At 37.5% G+C, this 13,047-nt stretch overlaps 1 protein-coding gene across 2 annotated transcripts in view; it reads right to left on the bottom strand.

Annotated features, from left to right (window-relative positions):
• The window catches only part of Atg10 (autophagy related 10), a 289,841-nt gene that overhangs the window by 267,003 nt on the left and 9,791 nt on the right, over window positions 1-13,047 (bottom strand). For both annotated transcript variants that reach the window (XM_026394549.2, XM_077800481.1), the window contains one exon: window positions 7,633-7,752. In XM_026394549.2, the coding sequence (XP_026250334.1) occupies window positions 7,633-7,740 (108 nt within the window). In that variant the 5' untranslated portion in view covers window positions 7,741-7,752. The remainder of the gene's footprint in view (window positions 1-7,632; window positions 7,753-13,047) is intronic.

Here is a 13,047-nt window from a genome sequence, read left to right as displayed (position 1 = left end):
CTCAAGACCATGTCTTCACTGTTGGTTGGTGTCAAGGATGAGGACCCAGCTTTTGGTTACATGGGTATTTAATAGTTCACCCTTCAAATAATAATAATTACTTCTAACAGCTTATTGTAAAACAATATAACAGTGTATAAATAACACAAAGTGAATGAATTGCCTGGTATGGGTGTAGGCCTGTGGTCTCAGCTATGTGCAAGGCTGAGGCAGGAGGATCACTGAAACTATAAATTTGACAACTGCCTGAGCAACACAGTAAGATTCCATTTCAAAAAAAAAAAAAATCAAATAGTAATAATAATAGTAATAAATAAAAAGTAAATGGGTAGGGCAAGTAAAGTAACTGTTTAATACATGAATTCAATTGTTCACTCTCTAATTTGATTTTGTTTCTGATAGATATGCCCACTTGGATTTACATATTGCCAGCAAATGTAAGACCTAATGAAAAACTAATCTTGTCAGATACAAGAAATATATTTCTAGTGTTTATTACTAATGTTATGCTGCAGGCTGGGCATTGTGGAGCACACCTGTAATCCCAGCAGCCTGGGAAACTGATGCAAGAGTATGGCAAGTTCAAAGCCAGCCTCAGCCATTTAACAAGGCCCTAAGCAACTTAGTGAGACTCTGTCTCAAAATTAAAAATAAAAAGGACTGGGGACGTGTTTCAGTTATAAGATGCTTCTGTGTTCAATTCTCAATATCCACCCCTCAAAAATTTTTTTTACTCTATATAGCTGTGCAGGTAGCACAAACTTATGATCCCAGCAACTAAGGAGGCTGAGGCAGAAGGATCTCAAGTTTGAGGCCAACCTCAGAAATGTAACTAGACCCTGTTTAAAAAAAAAAAAAAATGGAGATGATGTAGCTCAGTGGTAAGGTACCTCTGAATTTAATGCCCAGAATAAAAAAATAAATAAATATATATATATATATATGTATATATTTTTTTACTCTATATGAATTAGGGGAAAAGACTATTCAATAACCAGTTCCTAAACTGTAGTAGAGGTAATCAAAACTCATGTATTGCTATGTATATTTCAAAATATAAACAAGTAGACTTAACTGAAGAGACAAGGAATTAATGGAGTAAAGAGGCTTTTTAATTCTTAAGAATATCATACAAGCCAGGTGTGGTGGCTCATGCCTGTAATCCCAGTGGCTCAGGAGGCTGAGGCAAGAGGATCAAGAGTTCAAAGCCAGTCTCACCAGGTTCAACCCTTGGCACACACAAAAAAGAACCATACAAAATCCAGGTATGATTGTGCACACTTGTAATCACAGCAATTCAGGAGGCTGAAACAGGAAGATCACAAGTTCAAGGCCAACCCCAGCAATTTATCAAGGACCTAAGCAACTTAACAAGACCCATCTCAAAATTTAAAAATAGTAGGCTGGGGCTGTAGCTTAGTGGCAGAGCACTTGCCTAGCACGTGTGAGACATTGGGTTTGATCCTCAGCACTACATAAAAAAAAAAAAAAAAAAAACAAATAAAATAAAGGCATGCTGACCATCTACAACTACAAAAAATAAAATAAAACAAATAAGAATAAAAAATTCAAAAATAATATGGACTGGAAATATTCAATTATTAAGTCCCAGGTAACAACAACAACAACAACAAAAGAATGAGAGAGAAAAATGATCCAGTAAAAAAAGTAAGATATTTTTGTTTTCAGAGTCCAAATATTCTCTTTCTGTTTCTGCTATACCAAAGGGAGACAATGATGTTGAAAACCTATGAGAAATTATTTTATCAATAATCTTTGAAAGGCAGAATCGCAGAACTGAGCTCCCAAATTAAACAATAAATACAAAACACAAGAAAAATTCTAGAAGGCAAAGCCATTTAGCAAGACCCTGTCTCAAAATAAAAATTAAATACAGACTGGGGATGTGGCTCAGTGGTTAAGCACCCCTGGGTTAAATCCCCAGTACCAAAGAGAAAATAAACTAAAGTAGAAAACTATCTGAAATTCTTGGCACCTCTCTCCAGAAAATGTTTGGGACTTATTCATAATATGTTAGTCAGGTCTAACATCTTTGTGGCACTGGGGATTAACCCAGGGAGTGTTCTACCACTAAGCTACAGATTCAGCCCTTTTTAAATTATCATGATTATTATTTTTATTTTTTTGAGACAGGGTCTTACTAACTTGCCCAGGATGGCCTTGAACTTGTGATCCTCTGACTCAGCTTCCCAAGTAGCTGGGATTACAGGCGTGTGCTACCACACCAACTAAAAATTTTAACAACTTTGAATGAAGATGCTAATAGATATATTTTATGATTCACCATAATAAGCATCCATTAGCCACATGATTTAGGGTGACCCTAAAGAAAATATTAATGATTTATATATTTTCTCCTAACATTTTTCCTAATACATAAAAGTACCAAGTCTACAAACCGCAAAAGCTAAAGAGTGAATCTTGAACATTACTAAGAAAAAGAAAAAAGACTATTTAAGGGTAAAACTGATTATCTTATTATCCAAAATAAGTGGGAAAAGGCTTTAATCAAAGTGTGTTAACTTATTTTTTACTTCAAAACAATTTATAAAATCAGAGAGAAAAGGGGCTGGAGTTGTAGCTCAGCAGTAGAGATCTTGCCTCATATGTGTGAGTCATTAGGTTCAACTCCCAGCACCACATACAAACAAGCAAATATATTAAAGGTCCATCAATAACTAAAAAAATATTTTTAAAAATATCAGCGAGAAAGGAACTCAGAATTGTATTGGGGTCCATAGCCTCTGAATCTGAAGCACTCCTTTTGTTCCACTACCCTTTTCCCCTTTCACTACAGTCCTCTCTAAACCCTGCTTCAGGATCTAATTTCTTCCTTCAATCTTGTTGTTCACCTTTCAGAAAATCATCAACATTTATGATGACTTGGTGATATCCCCCCTCCCACTTTGGTAGCAATGATAAAAATTTCTTTATTTTTCAAAATAGCTTTTCCTTCATTTCTGGGAATTTGGAAAAAGAGTAAAAGGAAATGAGTTTTAGAGTGGTAGTAGAGTTGGAAAGTTAGCAGAAAGCCACAATATAGAATCTTGAACACTCTGTTATGGAGTTTCTATATTCTGTGATAGAATAAATAGAACTCAGACTGAACACAAAGGGAAAAAAAATCATGTAGAAAATGGGACTCCATCAAAGATATTTTGAAAGGTTAACCATGGCTACAATTTGTCCAGTGAATTGGAGAAGAGTTGGTAGGCTACTGAATGGTACAAATGAGGATGTATAGAGTCTTGAACTAGGGTAGAGACATCCTGGAGGCCCTGTCACTAATTCACACCAATAGAATGCAATAAAGTAGGGCTGGGTAAGAAACCAGTCACACTATGCAAACACCTAATGCCAGAAGTCATAAACTGACCATCCACAGCTCATATAGCATGCCTCACTGAGGTTCAAAAAATATCTTCTAAATTAGCTGCCAACATTTAAAAATTCAGAGATTTCTCCTCCCAAATCTGAATTTTTACTGTTCTTGAAATATACATATTTCCATGAAGAACTCCCTTTTGCTCCAAGATTTGGTAACATTTTGGACCCACATTCCAACATGGCAATGCACAGAGCACAGGCAGTCTAGGCAGCCACAGACCTTAGCCCTGGGTCTCCACATTGTTTTGTCCCTGGCAGCTTGACTCATTAACATTACCACCTTGGTCTCCACAAACATTGAGTTTGCATTCCTAGCCCTAGGGCTATAGAGATTTCATCTGAAAAGTTTTGTTTAGTTTTGATACTATCCATGAGCTCACCCCCACATGAAAGAGATTATCTTTAATTAGAGGTGTAACTCTCACTCCAAGGGGCAGAGAATTTTCCTCATGCAGCAGTCAGTGTTAACAAATAAGAAACTAGACTTAGCCATAGCAATACTAAAGCAATAATAAATAATAAAAATAATAATAATAAAGTAAAAATAAGCCATAGACCAATAATAAAGACAAATTCTGAAAACTGGTTCTCCAGGCATTGGTTTAGAATTTCAGTTCAGAAACTTCTGACAGATATAATTTCCCTCATTAACATTCTCTCCAGCCCCCACCCCACCTCACACACACACAGAAGTACAGCTCCATACCTCACCTTCACCTTCACCATTCTGTTAGATCACTGAAATGGTAACAGAAATTTTTATCATCCTGACTGTAGCTTTAAAAAAGAAAAAACAAAAGAAAACCTGGTGATGCCAGGTGCAGTTATTCATGCCTATAATTCCAGTGACTAAGGCAGGAAGATCACAAGTTCAAGGCCAGCCTCAGTAATTTAGTGAAACCCTGTCTCAAATTTTAAAAATTCAAAAAGAAAAAAAAAGGCTGGGATTGTAGCTCAGTGGTGGAGTGCATGCCTAGCATGTTCGAGGCACTGGGTTCAATTCTCATCACCGAGTTCAATCCTCAGCACCGCATAAAAGCAAATAAGTTTTAAAAAGGTATTGTGTCCTTTTACAACTAAAAAAAATTTTAAAAAGAAAGAAAGAAAGGAAGGAAGGAAGGAAGGAAGGAAGGAAGGAAGGAAGGAAGGAAGGAAGGAAGGAAGGAAGGAGAGAAGCTGGGGATGTGGGTGAAGGTAGAGTGCTCCTGAATTCAATCCTCAGTACTACCCATCCCCAAAAGAAAACTGATGAAAAGGAAAGTTCCCAAGGTATAGCCACATAAATTATTACAGATCAAAAGGAATCAGAAACCTATACTTGATTTGGGGTGTAACTTACTGGTAGAGATTGTGCTTAGCATGGATGAGAACCTAGATTCAATCCCTAACCAAAAATAAAAAATAAAAACAAATCATTTGATGGAATAAACCACCAACCTTCTATTTAATCATCATATATCAGAAGCATTAATATCAAAATCAAGCTCAAGACAAAGAGATCTGTTATCACTATTAATAACTTTCTAGTGGATATATAAAAGAATTAAGAAAAGTATCATAAACAAAGCAACAACAACAAAGAAAGACCTTTGATTTGCAAAAGATCTCATCCTACCTATAAGAATTGAGAGAAATGACTGAAAAACTACTAAGACTAGTAGGAAAATTCACTAAGGTGACTGGATACAAAATTAATACCAAAAAAAGTATTCATTCTTTTATATATCAGCAATAATCACAGAAGGAAAACGAATTAAAAGTCTAGGGCTTGGGCTATAGCTCAGTGACAGAGCACTTGCCTAGCATGCAAGAGGCCTTTTGTTTGATTCCCAGCATTACAAATAAAACAAAAAAGATAAGTGAAAATTCAAACACAGTAATAAACAAAACTATTAAATACCTGGAATGAAATTACTAAAAGGAATGAACAAACAGGACACAATAGCACATGCCTGTAATCCCAGCAACTCAGGAGGCTGAGGCAGAAGGATTACAAATTCAAGGTCAGCCCCAACAACTTAGTAAGACCCTCTCCCAAATTAAAAAAAAAAAAAAAAAAAAAAAGGAGAGGGAACCTGGGAATGTAGTTTAGTGGTAAAATATCCCTGAGTTCAACCTCTAGTACCAAAAAAAAAAAAATACTAAGGTAAAAATTAGGTCAGATTATACTGGACAGGGAGATTCCTTAAGGGCTTAAGGCCTGTCCAATCACTAACAGAGAGTGGGGCTGGAACCTACTATAAGAGACTGACCTCTGAATGATCAATGAACAACTCTGTCAAAGCTTAGTATAGGCATATAACCCAAAAGGATATCATGGCTTTTCTCCCCAGTGACACTCTAAACCTGATCAATTCCTGCATCTCCTTGGATCAGTTCCATATCATGGGAAACTGTTCAAAACTGTTCTCAAGTTTCTCTGAGTGCACAGATGAAACAGAACTAACCCACAGAGAACCAGGACTCATCACTTTTCCAGAGTCTGATAAATGTCAAGAAGAGAAAACTTTTCTAAGAAACAGATTTCTGGCAGCAGGGCATGGTGAAACATGCCTATAATCCCAGTGACTTAGGAGGCTGAAGCAGGAGGATCACAAAACCAAAGCCAGTCTCAGCAATTTACAGACCATGTCTCAAAAAATAAAATAAGGGGGCCAAGGTTGTGGCTCAGTGATAGAGTGCTTCCCCAGCACCACATTAAAAAAAAAATTAAATACACAAATTAAATAAAATGAATAAGGGCTGGGTATGTGACTCAATGGTTAAGCAACCCTGAGTGTAATCCAAACAAACAAAAAAGAAGAAACTAAAGTTTTTGGCAGGGGCTAGGGGTATAGCTCAGTGGTAGAAGGCTTGCCTCACATGTCTGAGCACTGGGTTTAATCCCCACCACTGCAAGGGAAGAAAAAAAAATTTACAGAAAAATTGACTCGTTGTATATGTGGAAATATACACTTCAATGTTATATCTTTTTTTTTTTAATATTTATTTTTTAGTTCTCGGCGGACACAACATCTTTGTTGGTATGTGGTGCTGAGGATCGAACCCGGGCCACACGCATGCCAGGCGAGCGCGCTACCGCTTGAACCACATCCCCAGCCCTCAATGTTATATCTAAATATAATTTTTAAAAACTGTTTTGGAATGTGTTTACATTATTATGATATCCCCAATTACTAAAGTCCCTAATATTTCAGAATTTGTGCCTATTTGACTACAGTTTGGTTTCAGGATTATGTTTTCACTCTCTGCACAATTGTTTTCTATGACAATTTATAATGTAAACAAAAAATGTAAAGCATGAGAGAAGAATCAGTCAGATATGCATTCTTATCCATTAAATTAAAGCAGGTCACCTGAGGACTTTTCTAGATAATACTTCATTCACCCAATAATAATGAGTAAATATAGTTGAAATAATAAAATAGACATCTGTTTTAAAACATCCTTCAATCAAAGCCTTTTATTAAATCAACCCACCTCTTATACCTTAATTTTAATTACCAAGGTTTGTTTTTGTTTGTTTGTTTTGTTTTGAGAGAGAGAGAGAGAGAGAGAGAGAGAGAGAATTTTTTTTTAAATATTTATTTTTTAGTTTTTCAGCAGACACAACATCTTTGTTTGTATATGGTGTTGAGGATCCAACCCGGGCTGCACGCATGCCAGGCAAGCGCGCTACCACTTGAGCCACATCCCCAGCCCAGGTTTGTTGTTTTTGTTGTTGTTGTTGTTTGTTGTTCTTGTATGTGTTTTACTAAGGATTGAACTCAAGCAACAAGCTCAGCCAGCCCTCTCCCCACACACTTTTATTTTTTTTTAGACACTGTATCACTAAGTTGTCCAGGCTAGCCATGAACTTACTTTTTTTTTTTTTTTTTTGGTACTAGGAATTGAACACAGGTATGCTTTACCATTTAGCTGTATCCTCAGTCCTTTTAATTTTTTTATTTTAAGATAGGATCTTCCTAAGTGGCTTGGGGACTTGCAAAATTGCTGAGGCTGGCCTCGAACTTGCAGTCCTCTTGCTTCAACCTCCAGAGTAACTGAGCTTTCAGAACATATACCATCCTGCCCTGCTGCCTTAAATTTACAATCCTTTTGATTGAGCCTGGGAGTAGCTTGAATTAAAGGCCAGCACCACCAGGCCTGGCCAATTACTAAGGTTTCATAAGCAAAAATAAGTAACCCTAAACTGAAATAGGAAATAAAATTTTCTATTCTTACCTTTGATGATCTCCATTCCCAACCATCACCTATCTGTTGTGAATGTTTAATGAATTCTGAACAATGATGCTGGAATGTTTTTTCTCCAAAAAATTCATCTTCTTCCATTTTAAATGATAGCTGCAATATAAAAACTCAGTATTGGCAACAGATTGAGAACAAATACTAAAAGGAATTCTGTTAATTGGTTTATTTCTTTAAACAAAGTTTGAGCTATACAATAATATAGAAAATAACTTCATGGCCATTCCAAAAAATGGTCTGTTTCCATCTTTCACACCCTGTTCTCATTTCCTTTATCAGTCAACAAGAAAACTCAAAACCTAGATTTGTAACAAATATGTATATAGAGAGGTTTTCTCCCTCCTGATTTTTGGTTTGTTTAGTTTGGTTTTTGGTGTTTTGTTTTTGTTTTTGATTTTTTTGTTTGTTTGTTTGTTTGAGTTCTGGGATCGAGTCCAGGGCCTCATGCATGCTAAAAATGTATGCTACCACTGAACTACACTCTCAGCCCCGCATCTATGTTTTTAATAATGACAAGGGTGATGTTGAATATAGCATAAGTCCTCACTATTATATTTTACTAGAACCTATACTTAGTAAAAAGTTTATTTTGACCCAATGTGGTGGACATCCCTATAATCCCAGCCATGGGAAGGGGCAGGGTGCTGACACAGAAGGTTCACAAGTTCGAGGCCAGACTGGGCAACTTAGGGAGATCCTATCTAAAATTAAAAAATTAAAAGGCTGGATGTAGCTCAGTGGTTGAGTGCCTGTAAGTTCAATCACCAATACTGGGAGAAAAAAAAACTATTTGGACCCAGGGTCAACAATCTGTCTATAATAGCTGATTTCCAAATCAGTATTCTGCTTATTCAGATTTGGTAGGTATAACCTATACAAGAATATATTAATTCGTCCAACAAATACACACTGAGTATATATTAAATAGTAGGCACTGTGCTTATATAGAGGTTAAATATTTTTTAAATGAAAAAATATATATTCCTTGAACAAAGGGAGATAGTAAGAAAAACAATTATAGTAGAAACTTTCACTCTCTTCCTCCCCACCCTGCTCTCTTTTGGCACTGAGGATTGAACCCAGAGGCACTTTACCACTGAGCTACATCCCCCAGTTCTTTTTATTTTTTTATTTTGAGACAGGGTCTTGTTGTGTTGCTTAGGGCCTAAGTTGCTGAGGCTGGCTTAGAACTTGTGCTCCTCCTTCCCCAGCCTTCTGAGTTGCTGAGATGACAGACATGTGTCACCATGCCCAGCTACAATAGAAACTCTCTTAACTACTCTCCATTCAACAACACACTAGATTAACTGTCACAATGTCCAGTCTCTTTCTGTAACACTAACTACTGTCTGCAGTATGCCGAACATGAAGCATCCCTGCTCCCATCATGATAGGGGTTTTGGCACAGAAGGATGGAATTCAACAATACACTAGACATCTTGCCCCTTTCAAGTGAAGAAAAGGCATTTGATATCTATAAAATTCAGAGAAGTCTTTAAAAGGAGACCGAAAATTGAGGAAGAAGTCACAAGACATTTTGATGCAGGGGCAGGTAACATGCTGTAGAGAGTAAGTGTTCAGAAAAAGGGGAACGTCCAAAAAAATTAGTGCAGATTTGGAATTGCTGGTGAGGAAAATGGAAGGTCAACATTAAGTTGCTGAGGCTGGCCTGGAACTTGTGATCCTGTTGCCTCATTCTCCCAAGTCACTGAGATTATAGGTGTGCACCACTGTGTGTGGCAAGAGGACAGAATGAAGGATGAGCAGATGGAAGTGAAGATTCAACATGGGTAGAGACCATGTATTTACAGTGCCACACTCTGAATTGTTGAGATTGTCTTCAGAGTGTTCAGCCTCCCCCTCTCTGAGTATGGGAATCAGCACAGAGAAGGTACATTATTAATAATATAAAGTTGGAGGCTGGGGATATAGTTGTATACTAAAGCACTTGCCTACTATGTGGGAAGCCCTGATTCAATCCACATCACCACTAAAAAAAAGTTGTGTTTTTGCTGGGTTGATTCAATAGAAGGACAAGAGTGTAGGTGGTGAAAGGAAATGCTTGTGAGAATAGCTCAAAAATCTAGGTTATGTAGGAAAGAGGTTGAAGGGACTGAGAAAACATAGAAGAATTGAAGAATATGAGATGCCAAAAAGGTCTGGGCATAGAGATGCACACCTGTAATCCCAGTGACTCAAGAGGATCTCAAGTTTGAGGCAAACCTCAGAGCAATTCATCAAGACCCTCAACAACATAGTAAGACCCTATCTTGTAATCAAAAAATAAATAATTAAAAGAACTGGGGATGTAGCTCAGTGGTAGAGCACACCTGGGTTCAAAAAAAAAAGATATAGAAAAATTAAAGAACTGTAGTAAAAGGAGAGAAATGAAAAAACGGGAAGACTATATAGATATTAGAATCCGATGGTCTCAGCTGTGAGTACCATGGGAGTGAGTACATATAGTAGTTTGGAGATGAACATGATGAGAGATCTGGAAGTTTAAAGAAACATGAGGCTTGCATCCTTCTCAAGGTGACACTAAAGGTTATACCACTAAACAGAGATAGCAGGTAAGAAGAAAAACTGACCTTGCCATAACTTGTAGAACTGAATTAAATGAGCCTCAAAGGAGTAGGGCCTTTTACATGAGGGTTGAAGGAAGTAATCACCAAACATTGGTATCAGGAAATTGGGGGCTATCAGCAATCTTCACACCCAGAGTCATGTGAGATGGAGAAAAAAGTAGCTTCCACTTAAAGGGCTTCAGAGTTTTTTTGAAAGCCCACTTTCTTTTAAAGCTTGGGATGAAACTCAGTGGTAGAGCACTTGCCTGGCCCTGGATTCAACCACTAGCATTACAAAACACACTTAAAACTCTAGTTTGTAGAGGCACTAATAAAGATATTACTATTATTTGAGATTTATATATGAAAACCAATCCACATTGTATGAACCATCCCCCAAGCTGGAGATACACAAGGCATAGTGTGGTATGGGAACCATTAGCTAAATGTTTCTCTTTTGACCACAGAATTCAGTTTCCTAGAAACACTTTTTAATATACACCACAGAATATGTAGTAGGTGGGTTGAGTTAAGATAAATTTCTTTACTATGAATATGTGCTTCTGGGAGAGTGGGAGAACAGGCTAGGAAAAGAAAGCACCAACGCAGGAGGGTAATGCAGAAGACACAATTGCAGGGACTCCCACTGAGGCATTCATCAAAATTCCTAAATGTAAGTGAAATCTCCAGATTACACACAGAATTCTGGTTTTAAAGTGTCAAAATTCAATGCAGACAAAAGTTGAGAAAGTGACATCACAAAAATACTTAAAAAAAAAAAGCAGTTAACCAAACAAAAGTGGGGAGATGATGGGAACAGAATGTGTAAAAGACTGCATAAAGAGAAAGTTTTTTTTTTTTAATTGAGGAACTCTTGTTTGAAATTTAGAGGTGGAGAGAGGGTATTGGAAGAACTGGTGTTGATAAAGACCAGGGTCCCTAGCCTGAGGGTTCATAGGAGTTTTGAAAGTGGAAGTACACTAATCAGATTTGCATTCTGACTTCCAGTGTTTCTGCAGTCTTGCCTGAAGGAATGAAACAGGTGAAAGTCTTTTATGGTAATCCAAGAGACACTGTGATGCTAAATAAAGCCAAAGATTTGTGGTAGAGCAGAAGAGGAGGGAGGAATTCAGAAAACATTGGTACCAGGAAAAAAAAAAAAAAATATATATATATATATATATATATATATATATATATATATATATATATATATATATATATATATATCCTCTATCTTCACTTGTTTTGGGTACTGGGTAATTGAACCTAGAGGCACTTTACCACTGCCCACATCCCCCGCCCTTTTTATTTTGAGTCAGGGTTTCACTAAGTTGTTTAGAGCCTTGCCTAGTTACTAACACTGGCCTAGAACTTGTGATCCTCCTGACTCAGCTTCTGGAGTTGCTGGGATTATAGGCATGCATCACCCAGGCATGGCTTCAATTGTCCTTAATTGACTTAAAAATCAATAATTTGGGGAGATCACACAGCTGGGCAATACATTATTACTCCCTCACTAGTTTTGCTGTAGATTACGCCCAACTGTTGACTAGGTTTTTCTTTGGGGACCTGAAATCAGTGCTGAAAACACTAACTCTTCATTTAGACCTACAGATATCTGATGGGGGACTGGAAAGGAATGAAAAGGCTTGGCATCCCTGTCTTCATATTGGGTCTGTCTCCTTTGTTGCCTTAATCTTTGGGTCAGATTCTACTCAGCTCTGAATGTAGACATGTTAATCAACTGAGAAATGTTTGTCCTAAACAGTAGTACAGGGCTATCTTGACCTAGACTTGTGTAGTCTCCCTCCCCCTCGCCACTCTTCCTCGAAGGCACCTACCAGCCACCATAACTGGAAACACCAGACTATAAAAGGAATGACAAAAGGTGGCACTCAAGTTCCTGGAAGATTGCCATCGATTCCCAGAAAAGACATGAATATTCCTCCCCTTTATTAGCTTATCCCTCTCCCTCATTATTCCTGTCCAGTATCTGTAGCCTTTCCACCCACTGAAGTTGAGAAGCTGATTTGTAAGCAAAGCTCCCTCTTCTCCATTCTTCAGCCACTGAATAAATCCTTTCTCCCTAACACTCCTCTCTGACATTGGTTTCTCAGTGAGATGAGACTCTAAACCTGGGTTTCATAACTTTTTTTTTTCTTTTTGGTACCAGGGATTTTACCCTGGGGTTCCTTACCACTCAACTTTATCCCCAGTCTTTTTTATTTATTTTTTTTTTTTTATTTTGAGACAATTTACCAAGAGTGGCCTCAAACTTACTATTCTCCTGCCTCAGGTTTCCAAGTCTCTATGATTACAGGTGTGTACCACTGTGCCTGGCATCAGTACCATTTTTATAATATACTTATTACTGCTGACAAGCTTTGGTATGTGAGGGAGAGGGAAGAGAAAAGATTCAAAAATGGTTCCAAGTTTCCTGCTGTATGTGGTGGTGTACTGACTACAACAGAAATCCCTAGAGGAAGAACAAGTTTTAAAGAGGTAGGATTCGTTTAGCCAAAAATGAATTGGAGTTTGAAATGTCTGTGGGATGTGCAAGTAAAGAAGTCTAGCAGGCATTTTGAGATAAGCCTTGAACTCAGAAGAAAAGAAAAATCTAGACTGGAAATAGTGACTCTATATCAGCATCACATAGATGGCAAAAGAACCTATTCCATCCCTCAGAGCTAGGATGCAGAGCTAAATTGGAAACTGGGTGTGGTGGTGCATGCCTGTAATCCCAGTGACTTGGAAGGCTGAAGCAGGAGGATCACAAGTTTAAAACCAGCATGGGCCACATAGTGAGACCATGTCACAGAAA

This window comes from Urocitellus parryii, chromosome 1, assembly GCF_045843805.1.
Source record: "Urocitellus parryii isolate mUroPar1 chromosome 1, mUroPar1.hap1, whole genome shotgun sequence".
In the NCBI taxonomy this organism is placed as follows: Eukaryota; Metazoa; Chordata; class Mammalia; order Rodentia; family Sciuridae; genus Urocitellus; species Urocitellus parryii.
This window is presented reverse-complemented; position numbering and strand designations above follow the sequence as displayed.